The sequence below is a fragment of the Panicum virgatum genome, chromosome 5K, assembly GCF_016808335.1.
Source record: "Panicum virgatum strain AP13 chromosome 5K, P.virgatum_v5, whole genome shotgun sequence".
Classification (NCBI taxonomy): domain Eukaryota; kingdom Viridiplantae; phylum Streptophyta; class Magnoliopsida; order Poales; family Poaceae; genus Panicum; species Panicum virgatum.
In genome coordinates this window covers 16,684,059-16,707,457 of record NC_053140.1, presented here as the reverse complement: position 1 = coordinate 16,707,457, position 23,399 = coordinate 16,684,059, and the positions used below count along the sequence as shown (strand labels likewise).

Genomic DNA, 23,399 nt, shown 5'->3' with positions numbered 1-23,399 from the left:
GCGGCTTTTTGGAGGGTCTTGCAAAGGGGAGGGTCTTTTAATCAAGCTGATGTTGAGTCATTGGGCTTGACCGCGGGTCAAAAAATAGGGCCGTGCACTTTTCGGGTTGGATTTTTTTCGGACGGGTCGGTTCGGGTTCATTGTGTTGGGCGGCTCATGATCAGGTATAATTAGATGGAGGTCCAACAACATAAATATCTTCTTCAACCTTCTGTCATGAACTCATGAACATCACGTTCGCTCACCAGTGCCTCTCTCTACGTCGTTGTCTACTGCCGCGAAGTGATTGTCACCCACACCTTAACACCGCTCATAAATGTTTGCATCTTGACACATGTGCCCAGCCGCTTCACAACCCCCACCACGTACTTCCCTCTACGTGTTGCTTCATGTTGTGAATTGCAAAGAGAGGCCACTACGGAAAAAAGCAGATATGTTAGTACATCGCATGCATGATTAGCGTGGTCGCTATTTCCTGAAGTAAAGCAGAATCGGATCCATCTTCCACAAGTTGCTAGGCCCACATGGATGGTACTATGCATCAAAATATCATGTTTGGTTTCCCTTAAATACTATATCCATTTTTAACCTATCTGAACCATTGTATTGTTCATAATGAAAAATATTTATCTTCCCACCAGAATATTTTTCTTGTGAACATGAAAAAATTTCTTACTATGTTGGAGCAATTTTCTACTGGACCTGAAATATTTTTAAGATGTAACACTATTCTTCTTTAATTTAGAACAGTTTTTGTGTAAATCTAGAATAATTTTGTGTAAGTCCGGAAGAATTTTTCTGGTGAGTCCAGAATATTGTTTAACCCAAAAGGTTCCGCTAAAAAATCTAGCTTAAAAATATGTTCCGAGTTCATAAAAAATGTTTGACAACAAAATATTATATGGACATACCATCAATGCTTTAAATCTGACTAATAACATATCAAGTAATGTTTTGGCTGGATTTTTAGTTTAGTTCGGCTTTACAGTTAAAAACTTGCTAGATCAAAATCAAAATGGATGATGATGATGATGATGATGATGATGATGATGATGATGATGATGATGATGATGATGATGATGATGATGATGATGATGATGATGATGATGATGATGATGATGATGATGATGATGATGATGATGATGATGATGATGATGATGATGATGATGATGATGATGATGATGATGATGATGATAGCAGACCTGATGGAATTTATGGGTGAAGGAAAAAAAGGAGCAGGAAATCAAGCAAGCATGCGTGAAAAGAAAGGAAAGGCTGCATGTATGCTTACATGTATTCATCACAGCATTAAGGAGGGGCCAGGGTGGAGATTATTATTAATAAAGAGAAAAAATTCGATCACATGCATGCATGCAGCAACTAATTTTGCATGCACAAAATTTTGGAGCCCCTAACTTTTGGAGAGGCCTGTGCGGTCACTCCGTTTGCACCGCCCCCTGTACAGGCCTGCCGCCACATCCACCACCACCTCCTCGTCCTCCTCCTCCCCTGGATCTGGGTCGTGACCCACGGCAATGGCGGTGCATGGCGCCGTGCCCGTGGTTCCTTGCCTCGCCTGACCGACTCTGGACCTCTTCCCTGTCGCCCCCGTGGCTACGGTGGCTGTTGATCGCTCCCTCCATTGGGAATGGAGCGTGGTGGGAATGGGATCGGGGGCGACGATGAGGAGGCCGCCGTAGCTCCGAAGCGTCCGCAGCTGAGGTACCATGCTGTGGAGTCGCAAGACCACGCTGTCGTGCAGATGACGACCATGGAGCCTGGGTCGTCCGCCGCCGCGCCCAGGTGACGACGTGATGCTGATTTCCTACGCATTTCTTTGGCATTACATTGGGCATAGGATTCTGCGAAATTGAGATGACGATTTCGGTGATGAGTGCGGTCATCATTTCAGGGATGTTTTTATCCATGTTCATGCAGTAGATTTTGGAGATAACTCTCTGCTATTCCGGATGACCATGGAGCCTGAATGGCATGCATCAATGACTCACGCCATTCAGGTCTTAGAGGGGTTGTGATGTATATCTGTGATACTAGCTAGTTATTTTAAGCCACTTGCATAACATGGTTGAGATATGGTGTTTGCTTTCTTCAATACATTCTTGTGCTGCACGTTGCTGGAGTACATTGCAGGGCAATTTAAGGTTTCTGGAGGCCCATAAGATTTTGAGAAATCATTTGTAGATGCAAAACTTCTAGTAGATCATTTTTCTCGCTCTTTCTCAAGAAACGTAGTTATGGAAGGGAGTGTTTGGCATAGCACTTGCCTGAGGCGGGTGCTCTAGTAGTATAAAGCCTTTGTACTTTTGGTCCCAATCAGGTGGTTCTGGCCCTCTGTTACTAGGGAGCCCGATCATTTAAGTATATAGTGAAAGAGATTGGATTTGTGTGGAATACCAGATTGATTATTGAGAGAAATATGGAGGTTACATATATAGGGAGAGGAGATCTTGAGGCTAAAGGAAACCCATAATCAAGATCTCCTAGAACTCTAGCCTACCATATATCTACAATATCATCTAGGGGCCGGCTGGCAAACAAGCCACGCTCAGGCCCAATTACATGGGCTGGCCGGCTAACAAGCCAGGCGCATAGCCCTAACCACACACACAAACATCAACTGGCTAACATATAGCTTTATAGTTTCATTGCCTTTTGTAATGAAATTTCTGGCTCGCACTGTATCGAAAAAACTATAGAGGCCCCTCCGTGCTGCCATTGAAATCTGAGCCTTTTGTTTTACCTTCTTGTATTGAGCTCATTGGCCATATAGAGTATACGAATTGAATTATTGCAGGAATACAAACAAATCCTGGTTGTTTCATTGAAGTTGTTTGAATATCTCAATTTGGATATGTGGTTGTAAAGTTTGGAGATATCCGTTTGATCTCTTGGATTTTTAAAGAAATCTATTTTTTTCTGCTTTGCTATAGCTTAGAGCCTAGGAGTGCGGTTGACCTTCTAATTCTCACTGTCAAAAATTATTCTCAATTATTCTAGCAGTAGTTTGACAATGTAGCATCACCCTAAGCTTCTCCAAATTATTCTAGCTGGTGGTTTCCTATTCAACTAATTATCCGCTATGAAAATAAAAAGTAAGTTGCTTGGTTTTGGTGGGAAATGTGTAAGAACTAACGCAGCTATTGTTCCATGATAGGCCCACGAAGCCTGGTACTAATCTAAGTATTGACCCAAGAATGAAAATGACTTCATCAAATGGTCATGCTGTACCTAATGTATCTCAAAGTGATTCAAAGCTCGAGCTCTTTGGTTTTGACTCTCTGGTCAATATTTTGGGACTCAAGAGGTATGATCATTCATTCTGTAGATTTTATTTATGTAACCTAGACTTTAGAAGCTTTTACCAATATTTATGTTTGCCTTCTGTAACTACTTATTGTTTAATGAAAATTTACTAGAAACCTAAAGCCATTGATTTTTACGATGCAAATGAAATGAAATATGCCATACATCTGATTGATTATGAACAGTATGGCAGGAGAACAACCGCAGGCAACAACTAGCCCTAGGGATGGTGAGGATGTGGGGATTACTATTGGATGCCCTAAGGTTGGTTTTTCGCCATGTGCGCAGAAAAGAAAATTTTCACTCTTCCTAAACAGCAGTAAAAAATGTGTTGTATATTACATTTATTTGTTTGGTTTGCAGGAAACTGAGCCAAAACTTGGTACCATGATGGGTGTATTTGTTCCATGCCTACAGAACATCTTGGGAATAATATATTATATTCGTTTTACTTGGTAGACTTTCATTCCCGCTTCTTGTTTATGGTGTATCTTGCATTAAATTCTAGTTAAGCACTCAGCTTAGATATTTAAGTTATGATTTTTATATTCATATTTCTTTTCATGTCATCAAGCATCATGTAACTCAAAGTATCCTCTTTTAAAAAACAACCTTCATGTAACATTTGCCATTACTTTACTCACTAGCAATACCCTGTTTCATAGTATGACCAAGCCTACATCTGGTAAGTCTCAACAATGTAATAACCATGTTTAGTCTAAATATAGTAAGTAATTTAAAATTGGTACCTCAAAGTATTCTCCTTTCAAGCTCCTAGAAAGGGTTAGCATTTCGAAATTCTGCTTTCATGACATTTCCTGTTCTCTTATGCAGAGTTACTAGCCTATTGTAGTGTTCAAGAATTGACAGTTTGGTTTCTATTTACCATAGGATCGTGGGTATGGGAGGCATATGGCAGTCACTTGTTTTAGTTGCATTCTGCGGTGCATGCACATTTTTAACTGGACTATCATTAAGTGCAATTGCGACAAATGGAGCAATGAAGGTATGTATAATATGAGAAGATGTAGTAGGTGAAAGTTCATTGAATCAGCCTCTATATTTCTTATTTTTTAGCTGCATTAGTTTGTTTCACTTTTTTTCTATGTTCGTGCAAGATAATTGACAATGAACCTAACACCTAAAATATAACCGACAATAAAGATTGTTGCTGAGTATCTCAAAATTGAAAAATCAAGAATGTAACTAGAATAAAAGTTTGCATTCCATATTGCCTCTATATTTCCATGGTCATTTACTTGTTAAAAAAACAATAAGTCATTCCATAATTAGTTGTATTTGCATTCACCTGGCTGGTCCAGAAATTTGAACACTAATGCGCACATCATATTTCTATTTTGATCGTAAGGGTGGTGGCCCTTACTATCTAATTGGTCGTGCACTTGGTCCAGAAGTTGGAATCAGTATTGGATTGTGTTTCTTCCTTGGGAATGCAGTTGCTGGAGCTATGTAAGTCTGCACTACAACATGCTACCATTTGTCATTCCTTCCCATGTACTTATTTTCCCTCCATGCAAATTGTGTAGAAATAAAATATGCCACAAGGACCCAAACAACACCTTGAATCTTGTCATGTTACTTAGTTGTATATCATGAATGAATTATTTTCGGCAATATTGCAGATTGAGGCAAAAACATTAGTTTTTGTTCCAGAGAAAAGAAAGCACGCTTGTTAAGAATATAACTCGATCACGGGGGGGGGGGGGGGGGGGGGGGGATCCACCTAGAGTTTATTCTAAGGTTCTAAGGTGTCGTTCTTCGACCTAACTCAGGGTGGGATATCCAATGACTCTTGGAGTTTAACGCTCTAATCAATCCACTGCGAGTATTTTGGAACATGCTTGTTAAGAAATGTCAATTTGTAGGACTAAAAAATAATATTAGAATATTATGTGGAAAAGAATAGATCTTGTTTCTTGCCAAGCATGCTTAAAGGAATTTTGGATATAGCAAGTTTATGAGCATTATTCCATTCTTCCATGAAAAAAGATCTTGCACACTTTAAAATTCATTTCTATGTAGCCCGTCCCTCTACCTGAGGCATATTACGATCTACTTTATTCATATTTGGTATTATCCTTTTTAGGTACGTGCTGGGAGCTGTAGAAACATTTCTAGATGCTGTTCCAGCAGCTGGGTTTTTTCAAGGTATTATGATTCAGAATTTTAATCAACATATTTACTCTTGATTTGATTATAAAGATATTTCAAGTATTGATTAATTTGTATATTCTTGTGTCAATTGATGTGAATGATGTCTTGAACCAACAGCAAAGCCTTTAGTTGTAAGCAAGTTGGGGTAGGAAAAGAAACCCAAGAAGAGTCACATTAACCAAAGAGAAGAAATGGAAAAGGGATGGTAATAAAATCAAATAAAAGTGGTAAATTAGTAGTTATGGATGATTATAAACTAGAATAAAACTTACAAAAATGTTATCTTAATAGGAGAATAAAAAATTTCGCACAGTATGTTACTTCTACATACACGCAAGCACCAACATTGAAAATTGAAACTTGAAAGTTATTGAGTGACTCTTTTTGCTTTGTTTCCATATTAATACAAAAGAACTAGAGAAAAATATCCTGGCTGACGCTATTTTTTCCTTGTTGTTGACTTATTACTTGTAAATTCCTAGCATGTCTAGGTTTTATGAAATATGATTCCAGTGGCAAAACTACCTACATGGCACCATACATGTGTGGCTTTCACCATGGAACACCCTAAAATCAGTACTTAGCTAGTGGATACTGTAAAATGTTATTCTTTAGCCAGAGTACAGTTGTTCATCATACTATTATCTCGGCAAATAAGAGAGAAGGAATTTGAGGGGTCTAGTTTACCCATTGTGTTAAGGTTAATCATTAAAATTGGGGATTGATGCAAGCTATTGAGGAAGTGACTGCAAGTTTGTTATGATACTATGCGGAACCTATGGAAATTGGATGTCTTTAGCACCATTTGTTGACTGGTTGCAACTACAGTTTTGATGGTCAATTTCAGATACTCTGAACATGTATGGGGTTGGAATGCAGGATATAATTAAGAATTATAACAAATTTTATTTTCTTAAAGAAATAATTGGCAAATAATTTGTTGCGGTGGTCTAAAGGGAAAATAAAGTTTATCAAATTTTGGGGTAGTGGAAAGGTTCTTTCTTTGAAAGTGGATTTGTTAATGGTTGTTTTTTGCAGTGGCATTGGAAAAAGGTCAAATTACTCCCCACAAGTATAAACAAAGTCCGAATAACCCTCGAAACTATGTTTTGGTTCAATTTACACCTACAGTTTTGTCAATCGGTCCAATTTATACCCCTTAATAGTATTTGCATTTTCTATTTATCCATGCTTTTACTTCCAAGGATTAGTTTCTTATAGTTTAGGGTACATATTTTATCCATACTTGAGGGGAGTAATTAGATTTTTTTGCTTTTTCATTTATCTAAGTTATGTTCATGTTTGTTCATTTGAATTAACTTGACACATTCTAAAATGCAGATGCTACAACAGTAGTTGGTGGAACAACTGTATCAACACCTAGCTTGCATGACCTCCAGATCTATGGTGTTGTCATTACCATATTGCTCTGTTTTATTGTATTTGGTGGTGTCAAAATTATCAACAAGGTTGCACCTGCTTTCTTAGTACCAGTCCTCTTCTCAATACTCTGCATTTTTATAGGTGTCTTTAGTGCACCAGGGTCAGATGCTCCAAGTAAGTTGTCCTTTGACTACCACTGAAGTTGAATATTCTTTTTTCCCCCTAAAATGTACTTGTGGTTTTCCTAACTAGAGGGGGTCACGGGGTTAAATATGACTACACTTTCTGACAACTGGAGTTCAGACTACCAACCTACAAATAATGCTGGAGTCCCTGATCCAAAAGGGTCTATATACTGGGATTTTAAGTACGTCCTATGCTCTCTTTTTAAACCTTCTAATTATTAGAATAAAAGTGTGATTTATTCATCCCTTTTCGTTCTATTTAATCAATGCAGGCCGACTAATGTTTTTCTATTTTTGTTTTAGTGCCTTGTTAGGACTCTTTTTCCCAGCTGTTACTGGAATCATGGCTGGTTCAAACCGTTCTGCTTCACTAAAAGATACGCAACGTTCCATACCAGTTGGGACATTAAATGCTACCCTTTCAACTACTGGGATGTATTTCATTTCTGTCTTCCTATTTGGAGCCTTGGCTACAAGGGATGAGCTTCTAACTAACAGGTTTGATATTTCCTGGAAATATGGCATCAGTTGTTTTGCACTCTAACCATTGATAGTATGCTCCCTAGACCCTAGTTGTAGGTGCCTTTAGCTTATTGAGGTTTGACATAAAGTGGGAATGGTGGATGTTTACATCTGATGTGGAACCTACAACTTGTAAGCCCATCTCTAGTGGCTAAGTTCTCATCCGACGTGGCAATTTCAAGAGTCAAATGAACTACTGGAAAACACACACCGTGAAAAGGAGGGAGGGAGCGAGGGGAGGGGAGGGGAGGGGAGAAAAACCATTGTTATTAAATCTCCGCGAGCAGAGGCTATAGAAATTCCGGCGACAAGTGTCAATTGGGTGGAAGGCCTTTTAATTCCATATGGGAACCACGACTCACTCAGTAGGCATATGGTGATTTGTTAATTAGATTGCTGGATCCATCAGGATTCGTTTCAAAACAAATTGTTATATGGCTATCCTTTTGTCCCACAAGTCAACACGTGACTAGTGTTGCTCTAAATGTAGTTTGTCTTGCTATCTTGTTGCAGTTTGTCTGCGAGGAAGATAAACTTTTCTGCTTGCATAAATGGTCTTGTTAGAATATTATAAAATAACCAAGAAATTTTCATTTTTCTTAAGCTTGCTGGACCGCTGTTGCCATCATACTTGTTATTATAATTTAGCTGACAACTTTATTGCTCCTAAACTTGTTTTGTTACTGTAATAGGAAGTGTTGTATATTGAGAAATGGACATGATTATAGCTTCAATGAGTGATATTTCTATTTTTCTGTGAAATTTTAGAAAAATACTTCAAAAAAGCAACAATGTCCACTGCATTTGTAGTAAATGATATTTTCTAGGATTAGTGATCTATAGTATGATCACACATTTTGAAATATATTTGAAAGGTTGAGTTCTATAAGTCCATAAGGTACTTTTTTCTCATATGAACTACTTTCTACCTTGTGTCGCCAGCTCCTAAACGTGCCTAATATATGCAGGCTTCTTGCTGCAACAGTTGCTTGGCCTGGTCCGGCAGTAATTTACATTGGTATTATTCTGTCCACTTTGGGTGCAGCACTACAGAGTATGACCGGGGCTCCAAGATTGCTTGCAGCAATAGCAAATGATGACATCCTTCCTGTTCTTAATTGTTTTAAGGCTTATGAAGGATCGGAGCCTCACGTGGCAACTCTATTTACAAGCTTCATTTGTATTGCTTGTGTTGTGATTGGGAACTTGGATCTAATCACACCTACTATCACTATGTTTTTCCTCATGTGCTATGCTGGTGTGAACTTGTCATGCTTTCTTTTGGATCTCCTTGATGCTCCTAGTTGGCGCCCTCGATGGAAGTTACATCACTGGAGCCTCTCTCTGATAGGTGCATCCCAATGTATTGGTATGCTTCCTCATTCCTATACATTTTTATGGTCAACTATTTTCACTCGAACACGCACGAGAGATATGTTTCATTTCACTAAAGAAGAAGATCTCGCACCACATACACATACCTAGGTTACACAATTACATACAAAAATAAAAGAAAAGTATATGTCTATGTGTTATAATCAGAAAATAATTTTGTGAATAACATCTGCAAAAGTTCATAGGAATTTGAAGTCCCAAAATTTACATACAAAATCCGAAATGTATGCTTATGAAACTATTTACTTGGATTGCATGAAGAGTATTTTTATAGTACAAATAAAAGAATTATATCCTTGAGTTGTTGAATATTTTGAATAGTATGTTTGTCTAATATCAGATGATTTCTCTCAAATGTACAGTCATCATGTTTATGATCTCATGGACATTTACCGTGGTCTCGCTTGCCCTCGCAAGCCTCATCTACTACTATGTCAGCTTAAAAGGAAAGGCTGGTGACTGGGGAGATGGATTTAAAAGTGCATACTTCCAATTGGCTCTGCGAAGCCTCCGATCAATGGGAGGTTAGAATATTTTTTGCATGTAAAATAAATATTCTTCAACTAAACTGCAAACTGTCTTGTAATTTTGACCATTTTCTTGCAGCAAATCAAGTACATCCCAAAAACTGGTACCCCATTCCTCTCATATTTTGCCGGCCTTGGGGTAAACTTCCTGAAAATGTCCCATGCCATCCAAAACTTGCAGATTTTGCCAATTGTATGAAGAAAAAGGGTCGTGGTATGTCAATTTTCTTCTCAATCATTGATGGTGACTACCATGAATCAGCCGAGGATGCAAAGACAGCCTGCCATCAACTTAGCGCCTATATTGACTATAAGCGTTGTGAGGGTGTCGCGGAGATCATCGTAGCACGCTCAATGTCTGATGGTTTTCGCAGCATTGTTCAGATAATGGGCCTAGGCAACCTGAAGCCAAATATTGTTGTGATGCGTTACCCTGAGATTTGGCGTCGTGAAAATCTGACACAAATACCGTCGACATTTATCAGCATCATAAATGACTGTATTATTGCTAACAAGGCAGTTGTCATTGTGAAAGGATTAGATGAGTGGCCTAATGAGTACCAGAGACAGTATGGAACCATTGACTTATACTGGATTGTGAGGGATGGAGGGCTAATGCTCTTGTTATCTCAGCTGCTACTAACCAAAGAGAGCTTTGAAAGCTGTAAGATTCAGGTCTTCTGCATAGCTGAAGAGGACACAGAAGCTGAGGAGCTAAAAGCTGATGTGAAAAAGTTTCTGTATGATCTTCGGATGCAAGCTGAGGTTATCGTTGTGACAATGAAGTCAATGGAAGCGCGCACCGAGCTCAATGCTAGTGCTAAGAAGGATCCCGAAGAAGAACATGCAAGCGCTCAACATAGAATCAAAGCATACCTTTCTGAGATGAAGGAGGCCGCACAAAGAGAAGGGCGGCCACTGATGGAGGGTGGCAGACAAGTTGTGGTTAATGAAGAGAAGGTCGAAAAGTTCCTCTACACGATGCTGAAGCTGAATACCACTATCCTCAAGTACTCCAGGATGGCAGTGGTGGTGCTGGTGAGCCTCCCACCGCCGCCTCTGAACCACCCGGCCTACTGCTACATGGAATACATGGATCTGCTTGTCGTGAACATCCCTAGAATGCTGATAGTTAGGGGATACAGGAGGGACGTCGTCACACTTTTCACTTGATTGGATTGGATAAACATTTAACTTGGAGGATCTAAGCTGATTCGTCCTTTCAGTAGTTGGAACTTGGAAGCCAATTTACATGCGTAGCATTATTAGTTTCATTGTTTCTAGATTGATGATGAAGAAATTCACACGCATAGGAAATACCTGACTTCTATAGATTTTCTCCTTTTCTGTTACATAGAAGCGTTAGTTTCTCCATAGATAAAAAGCTCCAATGCATGTGTCTATTGTTTTATTTTCCCACCTTCTGTAAAATATTGTAGCTTTTATTTTCTTGTATTGTGGAGAGAAAGAATGCATGTAGCTATTTCCATCTTCCTTGTTTTACCATAGTTGTAATTGGCTTGGCTAGCTAGTTCGCTGTGCATACTGAAGCCCAAAAAAACTCTTGGTAGACAAAGTCTATGATTTTTTGTGAAAAATAAAATCTACGAATATTGACCGGCTTATTATTTCACGATGATAACCAAACTATGTGAAATAATATAATTGTTGAAGAAATTATCAACCTTGTGGAACAGCGCTGTTTGAAACCTCGTGGAATAGCGTTGTTTGGAACGAATGGGGCATAGATTTGTAGGATGTAGGACTGGATATGAAGAAAAAAAATATGAGTTTTGCATACTCTTTCTCTTTTTTGGATAGGTTTTTCTTTTTTTCTTTTACTTCAGCCGATTCAAAACAGATTCTAGTCTCACTGTCTCAGGCCCGACCTTGATCAGCACGCCGCAACAACAGGCGTTTTTTTATTTTTATATTTTTTAAAATCGTTTTTTACAAAAATATATTTTCGGTTTCATAATTTACAGATTTATACCCCTACCGCCCTCCAGCCGGGCGGTAGGGACCTTAATGTAAATAAAATTTATTTTTAATAGGTAAATAAAATTTATTTTTAATCGCATTTTGGCCCCTGGGGGGAGGTTGCTGTCCGGCAGTCGGGCGGCAGGTACCCGCCGCCCGGTGGTGGGGCGGTAAGCCTACTCGCCGCCCGGCAGGAGGGGCGGCAGGCCCCTCCCGCAGGTTAAACCTTGCCCGTCAGTGCGGCAGTGCGGCATTAGATGTGGTTTTAAATATTTTGGATAGAAATAAAAACCGTTAGTAAAGTAGATGAATATGAAAAGTATAACTTAGTAATTCATACACATACGCAACTGAGAACGAAATAGGTGATGCATGAGAACGAAATAAATATAACATGACGACATGTCCATAACAAAAATACAGAAACAACTAGAAGCACCTCCTAACTACCCCGGCCATGTCGACCTCTTTTACGCTGTGCGTGGACGTGGTCTGTAGGGTAGGTGTGTCGGTCTGGAGGCAATACGTCTCTACCTAGACGTCCGGTGGCCACAGGTGTCTGGAAGGTAGGATCGGCCTGCTAGTTAGGTGTAGAAAATAACCGACTCCAGCTTTCGAAGCTCGCCTCAAAAGTATCCTGTATGGCCCCTATGCAGTAGCAATTAAGATATATTAATCAAGGTCAAGGTTTAACCTGCAGGAGGGGCCTGCCGCCGCCCTGCCGGGCAGCTGCCTGGCCTACCGCCCCGCCACCGGGCGGCGAGTACCTGCCGCCCGGCTACCGAGCAGCGAGTACCTCCCCCCAGGGGTTAAAATGCGATTAAAAATAAATTTTATTTATATTAAGGTCCCTACCGCCCGGCAGGAGGGCGGCAGGGGGCTGGCCGCCCCGCAGCCGGGCGGTAGGAGTATAAATCTGTAAATTATGAAACTGAAAATATATTTATGTAAAAAAACGATTTTGAAAAATAGAAAAATAAAAAAACGCCAACAACAGTCCCGTTTGCACTAAGGCCCATAGTTTCTTCAAAAAAAACATTCAGGCCCATAATCGTAAAGCCCAGAACTCCGCAACGGGGCCTGCTTTGCGATTCGTGTAAGCCCACCAGCTCACGATCGAACAGCGGGAAGGCACCGAGGTCAGCAAGGTCATTTACCACACGCCCTGCCTCCCTTACATAACCTCCCTCCCCTGGCCACTCGCGGAAACCCTAGCCGCCGCCGGACCACTCGTCGCCCTCCTCTCCTCCGCGAGCGCTCGCTTCGGTAACTCTCCACCTCCCCTTGCTCGATCTTTTCGTACGTCGTGATGATGATGTTCCTCTTGTCGGCCAATCCGACCCTCCCCTCCCGCTGATTCGCCGTCTGTTTGTTTGTGCTGGTCGAAGGAAGCAAGGGATTCGAGATGGCCAAGTCGAAGAACCACACGGCGCACAACCAGTCGTACAAGGCGCACAAGAACGGCATCAAGAAGCCCAAGCGCCACCGCCAGACCTCCACCAAGGGGGTAAGATAATCTGATCCTGCTGTGAATCTATTTACCTTAATAATGGGCGCTGTGAATCTGTGTCAATAGTCAATTAGCACTGCTCTTAAGACGAGCATCTGCTTTGTTCCAGTAGCCATGTGTTGTAACTTGTAATTACTCTTCTAGGATTTGTTTCTACTACTCAGTGATGTGAAGCCATAATTTGTGCCTTTTTTAACTTCGTGTACAAAATCCTGTAGCTAGCATTGCTTACCTCTGGCTCAAAATATTCTCATAATATTTGTGTTTGTGATGGTCCAATTGCTCAATTTAGAATTTTTACATGACTATAACTTGGTGCCTACTGTAAAATATGTACTTGTATCTGTCACTAGAGTTTATCCTGTTGAGGTTGTTGCAAGGAAGAAGTTCATATTACACCCCTGAACTCCTTCGAGAGTCCAAGTTTCAACCCCAAAGTTTAAAACCGTTCAACCGACACCCCCAAACTTATAAAACCGTGCAAATGACCCCCCCTTCCAATCCGGTTTTTTGGTTTTGGTGGCTGAGTGGTGGGCCTAGAGAAGACTGGGGCCCGCCTGTCATATAAGAGATAGGGAGAGGGAGCCGGACAGAAGGCCGGGGTTTGGCGTCCGGGGGCCGAGCGCCTGGCGCCGCTCCCCGGGGCTTGCCGGCGTCCATGGGGACGGAGCTCCCGGCCACGGTTTCGTGAACAGAGGGCACCGGGCAGAAGAGGACGGCGAGGAGAATCTATCCCGAGGCTTTCGGGCGTAATCTGGAGAGTGGAGAGGTGCCACCCCACGGGCGCCATGGAAGGCAGCCATGGAGCTCCGTGGCGAGCTCGATTGGAGCGACGGGATTGGAAGAAGAGTGGGGGCGGAGGTGGAGGAGGTTGGTGAGGTGCTCCACGTCGAAGGAATCGGACCGGAGTGGCCTAGGGAGGACGAATTTCTTGCCCCATGCCCGCCGGTGAAGAACGTGCAAGAACAGACTGTTGTTCTTTGTGCATGGAGGAGAGGAGGAAGAAAGGGATGAGCTCGGTCGGTCGAACTGCATCCAATCGCTGTGCTGGTTGGACGCGACGAGCACGAGCGCGACGAAGGCTCCAGCCTCGCACGCGCGTCGTCGAGTCTCTGCGCCGCCGCGTCTACCGACGCCGCCTCGTGCGCGCGTCATCGAGGCCCTGCGCCGCTGCGTCCGCGGGCGCCGTCTCATCACGTGCGTCGTCGAGGCCCTACGCCGCCGCATCCGTCGGAGGGAGCAGGGGAGGGCGCCGCCGTCCGGGCCGAGAACGGCCGACCTCGAGGCAGCCGTGGTGGTCCGCCTCGCCATGGTGGCCCGCCAGCGGTGCGGCACGCTGGAGGCGGGGCGGCGCGGCGTGCTGGAGGCGGGGCGGCCCCTCGCCTCGCTTCGCACACCTCGCCGGGGGGGGAGGGAGGAGGCCCCTCACCGCTCTAGAGCTCGGGAGCTCCGCCCGCAGCAGTAGTACCAGGACTGGAGGGAGAGGCCGCCGCACTAGCGCACGTGCCTGTCCAAGCCAGCCCCGCGCGCGACCCCGCCGGAGCAGTCACCCCAAGCGACACCGAGCGCAAGCTGCGCCGGCCTCCTCTGTTCCGGCCACCGCGCGCTGCTCCATCAGGTCCGCGCCCACGCCCGCGCCGCTCCGCCGCCCGACGAGCAGGGGACCGCGCCGCACAACCACCTGCTCAAGTTCGCCGCGCTTGCCGACGGCAACTGGTGCTGGGCGCACGGCGAGCCTCTGAGCTCGGCCCCGTGCTCGCGCTGCCGGCAAGCCTGCCGCCGGTGAGCTCGGCCCCGTGCACGCGCCCGAAACCAGTCTGGTATGGGATGAGGGGGTTGGATGTCCGGTTTTAGGAGATGGGGGATGTCAAGTAGACGGTGTCGTAGATGAGGGTTGAAATTTAGACTTCGCAGAGAGTTTAGGGGGGTAACGTGGACTTCTTCCTTGTTGCAATGATGAGACCTTTCTTTTTTTTTAGAGCAGGCCACTGCTTGATGAACCTGGGAAATAATCTTCATTATTTCCTCCTGAGCGGTTACCTGAGCAACTATACAACCTTGATTCATGTTGCACTTCTGTTATTTATTCTGAGATGAACTGCACAACTATTGTTTTTGCCGAGTTTACTATTTGGTAGGCGCCATCTAGGTTTACTCTCCAGTGGTTGTGCCGCTGGTTCGTGTTGTGCTAGAAGCTGCTATGGCACACATGCTGGGCGCCGCACTGGTTAATGCTATTAGGATGTTTTTACACTACTTGTATTTTAATTGTATACACTACTTGTATATGATTGTCTAACCGAACCTAGTCGCCATGGCACTGATAAGGTCCTGATCGGACGTTTAGTCGCAATTAATCAAGTGATAAATCCGACTAATTGGGGTTTTACCTAGTCGCCTCAGTACCGACCAGGCCGACTAATCGCAACTGTATAACATTGTCCAGATGAGGTTGAGGTTGTTGTAATGATGAGACCTTACCTTTTGAGAGCAGACCGCCGCTTGATGAACCTGGGAAATAATCTTCATTGTTTCCTTCTGAGCGGTTACCTGAGCAACTACACAACCTTGCTTCTTGTTGTGCTTCTGTTATTTGTTATGAGATGCACAACTATTATTTTTGACAATTTTACTGTGCTTCCTGTTAACAGTGCTCTTTGTTATTCTAACAAGTTTTTTAGCACCCCCGTTAACCATTTCCTTCGGCCTGTGTTTGTGTTTGCAGATGGACCCCAAATTCCTGAGGAACCTGAGGTACTCAAGGAAGAACAACAAGAAGAGTGGTGAGGCTGAAGCGGAGGAGTAAGATGGAAGTTTATGCTCTTAGAAAAGCAAAGCTGTGTTTACCCTTCCTAGCTCAGTTTTTACCTTTAGGATCTGGATTTTCTTTACTCTAAGGATGGAATTTGAATGGTGTTATGTATGATGGGAAGGACCCTCTTTTGCTGCTGAAGTGTTACTATGATATTATGTGTTAAGTTCATGCTACCCTTTGAATAGTTCCTTCTGAGTTAATTAGTTTTCCCCCCCTGGGAACTGAAATAGGATTTCTGGATCATGTCTGGTGTTTAAGGTTATGTGGTTTGAGGCTAAGTTTAATCTGATGCGATTCAGTGTTAAACTGAGCTCTCGGCCATTGAATGAAGGCTCGTACAGTTTGACAGCTGTTGGCAATGGTCCGCACAATTACCTGATGGTTGTGAACGAGGCCTTGTTTGGTTGCTGATCGCAACCCGGCCACTGCTAAACTGCGGCTCGTCTAGGATGCGGCGGATGTTTACAGCGTCGCACATTTGGCGAGCTGTGTCCATGCAAATCACATAAGTCTGCAACCAAAGAGGAGATAACCTTAGGCGTGGCGAGTTGGGACAAGCTGTGGCCATCAACCAACCAGAAATGGAACACGTTTTATTGAGTGGGGTAGGCTGGAAGCCAGGAACAGTAATGTTACAAAAATGCTGTTTTGTGTGTTGGGCAGCATTTCGAAGATATCGTGCTAGCAGTGGAGATCCTGCATCTTCCTGCTGCAGATCGGCTAAATTACTTGGATTGGCAGAGAGTAACCCATACAGTACAACAATTGGCTACGTGCACTCTGAATCTCTGCTCGGATCATGTTCTTGAAGAAACCATTGCCAGCAAAGAGTACAACAATTTGCGACATGCACCGGTGAAATCTCTTATTCCAGCAGAAACTGTAGTGCTCGGATTAGGTTCTTAACAAGAAACCAATGCAGTGGGAAGAGAATATTTACGTATATGATGCCATTCTACTCGCAATCCTGTGCTGACTATTTAGCTCGTAATTGAGCAAGCAGCCGACTTGGGAGACTCTGGATCCGAACAATGAAGACAACAATTCATGTTTTAGCGCACGAAAAACCTTGGTTAAGCCTATATGTTTGTTCGGGAGCTAGCCCACTTTCATCTCTTCATTCATTTATGCATTACATTGCGCAAGAAAGCAGTGATGTTATACGATCTAAGCATGAAAATCAAATCGAACTATGGCTAACTAAACAAGTTGTACAGGTGCGCATGCAGAACATAACCCCTGCTCTGAAGTAGAACTTTCCCACATTATTTAGTGCGATACAAGTTTTTTTTCCTCCCGGTGAATTACTGCTATACATCTATGATTAAGAAGAAGCTCTTTGACAACATAGTTACTCATCACAATATAACAAGCGGTTTCTTTTTTTCAAGCCAGGGATCACCATGCATTCAGACAAAGAAGCAAAGGAGGGAGATAAGAGCGTGCTAAAGTAATTGCAGCTTGCAAGGAGGCAAACCTTGTGTCTAGATCAGCATACAAGCAATGATGTAAGGCTAAGAGAACCCACATAACTCCCAACCATTACAGAAGTAGACAGCAAAAAAAAGCCAAAAGGAAGAGAAAGCATACGGATCATGCAGTAACAAGCACCAAGCAGTTTCATGTACTACCCTCCAACTAATATGTAGTGTGGTCCTAAAATGTGTGCAGTCAGACTATTACTCTCTTGGCAAATTATACCACCATCAATATTTGTATGATTGTATCAGCCACATGAAAAGTAATGTCAGTATGGCTTGATCAAAAACAAAATTGACTTTGTCAGGTTGCCTGAATCTAGTACTAGAGATTGGTGGTCAACCTTTTGGTTTCAGTATATCCAAATTAATACTGATTTTTAACGACATAAAGTACAATTAAAGAGTCTCATAAGATATGTATAAAAGATGCATCAAGTAGCTTGCTGATTCATAGAAGGATGAGTTAAGTCGGCACAAGCAGAGACCGATATGGCTATATATCAAAGCAGATCTAAGCATTGCTGGAACACTGACCTCCGCTCATTTCAGAACTTGCAGATAGCTGAAACACAAACAAGCAGAAGCTGAACGAAAACCCAGCTTGGCTCGTCAGGAAACCAGAGCACATAACTGATGGGATGCAAACGAGGTTATACTTGCACACCAATGCGTAAAACATAATTGCATGTTCCGTTAAACTCTGAGAAAACAATAGTCATACTGAATATGCCTAGTATTAACTTAACATCACCAACAATATGTTATAAAAAAAACGTCACCAACAATAGGCACATAACTGAATAGTCAATTATCAGAAAGCAGTCTATATTAACTTTTGTTTGTACTTGATTTTTCCACCTTGTGCTGGTTATGACAGTGTCACATACCAAACAAATGTATCACCTGAGCCAAGCTAGTAAAATACACAAGTTAAACTGTGCAATAAAGAAGGGCTCAAGGCAAACGATAACAACCCAACGCAAAGAAAATATAAATGAACCTAACAATGGACAGGAGTTAAAGTCATTGGCAACAAAGTAACAAAACATAGTGCCTGCTTCAGAACTACCATTCTGCAATCTGTTACGAGTTGGGGGATCACAGAACCATTTATATCAAAACTGCACCATAATTGACCTGAACATGGGAGCATCAACCAATCAGGCCCCAATAGAACCTTTAAAATGACAAGCACCAACAAACATCAGGGGCTGATTTAAATTAAGTACATCGCCAAGGGCTTCTTTCATAGGTTTCCCATGCTCAAATGTCATGAGAAGTAGGTGATTGACATAAATTGGTTCCATAATTATACAGATAGGAGAAGAATGTGGGGGAGGCATTCTCACCAGTGACAAGCTGCGCAGCGTGGACGAAGGGTACAGCAGTGGGGACTGCAAACTTGGTAGCAACAGGGACAGGGAAATCAAGCAGCTGAAGGGACAGCATAGCAAGTAACAAGACCAATCGTCGTACAATTAAGCTGCCGAGCACCGAAGCCAAACATGCCATGCACAAACAAACACACCCAGAGCAGCAGAGTCAGGCTGTACACTTTAACATGCAGCATTAAGCTCAGCAACAGAAGTGGGCCAAAGATCTCCACTTTGTGACACCTCGCTTCATCCACAAAATTATTCTCTTTATGGTAAGTTCTGTGCACACCTCCAGTGCAAGGACTACCCAAAACTCAATTCAACCCATGAACTAGTAAAATTTTCAGCAACCCAACACCTTAGATAATCAATCGACCATCGCTAGCTATGGCAAGAATTTGAGGATAGAACGAATGGAAATGATGAGAGCAAGGGGAGCAAAAACCACTGAATTATTATTGGCAATTGGAAAACACCTGATTGACATTCCCATATGATTCTGAGTGAAACAACTCCTAGAAGAAAAAACTGAAACACTGGAAGGCAACCAAACCAGAGGCGCAGGGGGCGCTTATGAGCCTATCCTGCTGACGGGGTAGACAAAATCCATAAGGCATCATCATTATCACGAGCATGGCAGTGCGGCATCATAGCACTCACACAGCGGCGAAGAAAGACATCAGTACAGGAGAGCCTTGCCTAGGCGCAGAGAGGAGGCATCTACTCCTTGTACTTCATGCTCTCGAGCGTGAACCCAGGCATGTCGAAGGAGTCAGCGAACTTCTCCACCTCAGCCTTGAGGTTCTCAATGTCCTTGTTGTTCACAAGGCCCTTGTTGAAGTCCTTGAGGAGCTTGCCATACTCCTTCTGGATGTTCAGGCAGATGGTCACCGCCCGGTGAAGGAACTCACCAATCTGTTCAAAGTCTTTCTCCACCAGACCCCTCGAGGTCATCGCGGGGGCACCTGAAACCATAACAGCGATACATCAAAAATATTGTCTAACATTCCTGTAAAGTTGTAGACTTGTAGCATCAGGTACATATGAAAAAAAAATGTTCAACACTGAAGAAAGGGGTGCAGTATTTTATTGTATGATGTTGGATTCCAGTTGAGTTCTTAGCTGTGTTAAGTGTTACATGGACATTCAGGGTAATGCATTAGCTCAAGGATGATACTGGACTTCAAGGTCCAAGCAAAGTTTTGGAAAACATATGTAGGTGAAGGAGTTTATAACACCAACAAAGAAAGGTTCATATGATCAGACCTTGACAACCAAGTCATCAACATTTGCAAGAGCTACACGCTTTTGTGTATGAAAATGTGAAGAACAAGTGTGATAGAAGTGGAACCAAAACTATTAATCTACCTGCAATAGTTACAGAGATTAATCACCCTTCGATGCAATAAGAACAAGTGATTATAATCACCCTTCAATGCAATAAGGACCAGATAAAGGCTACCAAAATGTGGGCATGCTGAAACATGGGCATTAGGGCCAAACATATCTAAAACATGGGCATGGTTGGCAATGCCCAAGTAGCTAAATTTTGGCTTGCCCACCATGGGCATTAAGGTCAAACACATCTAAAATATTTCTAGACATATCACCTCTTCATTAAGAAGAGAGACTACAAAAACACGAGCCAATTTTTCAAACTGCCATGTGAACAGCAATGTTGTGACAATTTTATGGAGAGTTGCACCATAACAGAAGTAATGAACAAATAAGATAGAACTAACCAATGCGGACACCACCCGGAGCCAATGCACTGCTGTCACCGAAGACAGCATTCTTGTTCAATGTGATGTGACAAAGGTCACAGAGCTTTTCAACCTTGTTTCCTGCAGACATGAACCAAAATTAGAACAAGTTATAATATGTTCCCAAGAAAATGAAGCCTGATTGGATTCCTAATTTGTATACCAGTCAAGCCAAGAGGGCGCAGATCCCAGAGAACAAGGTGGTTCTCAGTTCCATCAGTCACCATCTTGTAGCCCTTGCTCATGAGATAGTTTCCAATGGCAACAGCATTCGCCTTCACTTGCTTTGCATAGGCTTTGAAGCCAGGTGTCATAGTCTGCTGCAGAGCAACAGCAAGTGCCGCAATCTGGTGGTTGTGAGGCCCACCTTGCAGAGATGGGAACACCGCAAAGTTGATCTTGTCTTCGTAGTCATACACAGCACCCTCAGGCTGGCCCTTCTTTGGGGGCTTAGGTCCTTTCCTGTAGAAAATCATGCCAGCCCTTGGCCCGCGAAGAGACTTGTGCGTGGTAGTGGTAACCACATCACAATACTCAAAAGGATTTGCAGCTTCCTGAAATGGAGGAGGCAAATGAAGAGATTTTTTAGAACACAAATTTTTCAACTAAGCATTTGTAGTGAATAATCTCTTCAGGTCTCCTCCAGTACTCAAAGAAGGATGATATGCAAGGATTTGCCAAAAGGTATCACCTTCAGTACTATGCCTCAAATAGTGCATTAGCTAAGTCTATACATTAATCTATACATTAAAGCAAGGAGCCCTAGGGTACAATGAGTTAGAAAACTGTGTGCCCCTTACTGCGGTAGATTGTTTGTGAGATTCCACTGTGTGTTGCCTATATATGCATGATCACGGCATGGTAAATGTAGACCAAAAACGCATGAAGACAACTTCAAATGTGGACATGCATGAGCCCAATTTTGATTACCAGTAATTTGCACATGGATGTGCTATGTAACTTGAACAAGAAAAACTATGTACTGGTTCTCTAATATATATATATAAGAGAGAAACTATTGAAGACTCCTGCAATGGTTTCAACTGGTTCAATGAGTATCTGAGTGCAATTCCACAAGAGCAGGAGCATACCCATCGAGAATACTCCAAAACATGAAAATAGATAGAATATCAGATACATATCACCATGAAAGGAAGATCCCCAGACAAACCAAATCAGGCAAAATATCGTTTTCGTACTATTGTAAAACAAAACAAGGCGCAGAACAACAGACAGATAGCGTCCACATAAAAAATTCTTAAAATCAGTAAACGTGCAAAACACTCAGATCCAACAACCGCTAGAATTGATAGCCTCAATTAGATCCCAAGTAGAATCCAGACTGCCACATCTCTCAGAACCAACTAATCGCCATCTCAACGTGAATGCAAGGTGAGATTTGGTGGAAACAACTAGCCAATCGAGAACAATTTATGAGTACCTGCGCGGCGACGAGCCCGCTGATGTGCGCCATGTCGCAGAGGAGCAGCGCCCCGACCTTGTCGGCGACGGCCCTGAGCCTGGCGTAGTCCCAGTCCCTGGGGTAGGCGCTGCCACCGCAGATGATGAGCTTGGGGCGGAAGTCGAGGGCCTTCTCCTCGAGCTTCTCGTAGTCGATGTAGCCTGTGGTGGCGCTCACCTTGTACGGCAGGCTCTCGAAGTAGATCGAGGTGGCGGAGATCTTCTTCCCGCCGGCGGTGTAGTACCCGTGGGTGAGGTGGCCGCCGGAGGGGAGGTCGAGGCCCATGATCCGATCGTGCGGGTTGAGCAGCGCGGTGTAGGCGGCGAAGTTGGCGGGGGAGCCCGAGTAGGGCTGCACGTTGACGCCCCAGGCGGCCGGGTCGAGGCGGAAGGCGGCGAGGGCGCGGGAGCGGCAGAGGTTCTCGATCTCGTCGATGACGTCGTTGCCGCCGTAGTAGCGGGCGCCGGGCATGCCCTCGGAGTACTTGTTGGTGAGCGGGGAGCCGAGCGCCTCCATGACGGCGAAGGAGGTGAAGTTCTCGGAGGCGATGAGCTCGATGCCGCGCCGCTGGCGCCGCTTCTCGCGCTCCAGGAGGTCGTAGACCTCCGGGTCGGCGCCGGCGAGCGGGGTCAGACCCCATGTGGCCACGGGGTCCATGGCGGCTGCGGGGGCCGAGGCGGGAGCGGCGGCGGCGGCGAGGAGGGGGCGAGGGCGGAAGGGGAGGTGATGACGGCGTGGGGAGCAGCGGTGGTGGCGGGAGGGGGCGAGGGGATATATAGCGGCGGTGCACGGGAGGTGGGCGCGGGCGCACATGTGGGAGGGAGGAGGGGTTGGTGGGGGTGGGTGAGGTGGGGTGGGGGGAGTGGGTGCGAGTGCGGGCGAGGTGTTCGACCGAGTGCGCGGGGCGAGGGATGTGGTTGCCGTGCTGGTGGCGCCGGGTGCCGGAGCGGGGGGCTGTGGGCCCGTGGGGTTCGGCGGGGGTTGGTGTGGGCGACTGGGCGAGTAAGTCCAGTACTGATGGAGATGGACGGGCGGCTACTCCGAATTACCGGAGATGGACCGGGCTGAGTGATTTTAGATGCAGGAAGTAGCCACATTAAAAGAAATTTTATTAGTCCATTAACTTAAGGTAATGACGGTAATGACTTTTTCTCGGCCGGCCGTAATTTGACTCTTCCGCATGGCACACTTATCCGAGGGCACACTTATCCGAAATCCATTCAACCATTAAGCGGCCACATAGATAAATGATTTTCCACTCCCCGTCTATTTCTTAGAGACAAACCTCCCCTTATCCCCTCCACCGCTCCACCAACTGGGTCCCAGCCTCCCTCGACCTTGCTCCTCTGCGACCGCCCCTTCCCCATCTCCAGTGCGGCGCGGCCCTCCACAGTTCCTCCGACCTCCTCCGTGACCGCCCCTTCCCCATCTCCTAGGCGGCGCGGTGCAGGCCGGCGCGCCACGAGACTGCGCGGCGCGGAGGGGGCAGCGTGGAGGGGTG

General features: G+C 44.2%; 3 protein-coding genes and 1 non-coding gene across 6 annotated transcripts; 3 read left to right on the top strand and 1 right to left on the bottom strand.

Annotated features, from left to right (window-relative positions):
• Nucleotides 1-1,015: 1,015 nt before the first annotated feature.
• LOC120709746 (cation-chloride cotransporter 2-like) lies at nt 1,016-10,684 on the top strand. The gene is made up of 14 exons (XM_039995404.1): nt 1,016-1,210; nt 1,682-1,803; nt 3,176-3,325; nt 3,510-3,588; nt 3,688-3,779; nt 4,216-4,332; nt 4,669-4,794; nt 5,432-5,493; nt 6,841-7,056; nt 7,135-7,249; nt 7,371-7,565; nt 8,558-8,958; nt 9,347-9,508; nt 9,591-10,684. The coding sequence occupies exons 1-14, from the start codon at nt 1,016-1,018 to the stop codon at nt 10,682-10,684; spliced, it is 3,126 nt and encodes a 1,041-aa protein (XP_039851338.1).
• Nucleotides 10,685-12,629: 1,945 nt separating this feature from the next.
• On the top strand, nt 12,630-16,045 carry LOC120706681 (60S ribosomal protein L29-1-like). 3 transcript variants are annotated; one of them, XM_039991373.1, is made up of 3 exons: nt 12,630-12,757; nt 12,880-12,998; nt 15,727-16,045. In XM_039991373.1, the coding sequence occupies exons 2-3, from the start codon at nt 12,897-12,899 to the stop codon at nt 15,805-15,807; spliced, it is 183 nt and encodes a 60-aa protein (XP_039847307.1). In that variant the 5' UTR covers nt 12,630-12,757; nt 12,880-12,896; the 3' UTR covers nt 15,808-16,045. The 3 variants fall into 3 exon arrangements, with proteins under 3 accessions (XP_039847307.1, XP_039847309.1, XP_039847308.1); XM_039991375.1 differs by having other exon boundaries at nt 12,634-12,757; nt 12,865-12,998; XM_039991374.1 differs by having other exon boundaries at nt 12,641-12,757; nt 12,884-12,998.
• Nucleotides 14,950-15,049, top strand: LOC120710925. The gene has a single exon (XR_005690093.1). It is a non-coding gene; the product is annotated as a small nucleolar RNA snoR128 (small nucleolar RNA).
• A 3,061-nt stretch (nt 16,046-19,106) lies between the features above and the next one.
• On the bottom strand, nt 19,107-22,632 carry LOC120706680 (serine hydroxymethyltransferase 4). Its single transcript, XM_039991372.1, has 4 exons — nt 21,878-22,632; nt 20,600-20,990; nt 20,416-20,517; nt 19,107-19,638 (listed from the first exon to the last, which is right to left on the bottom strand). The coding sequence occupies exons 1-4, from the start codon at nt 22,553-22,555 to the stop codon at nt 19,394-19,396; spliced, it is 1,416 nt and encodes a 471-aa protein (XP_039847306.1). The 5' UTR covers nt 22,556-22,632; the 3' UTR covers nt 19,107-19,393.
• Between the last annotated feature and the right edge of the window lie 767 nt (nt 22,633-23,399).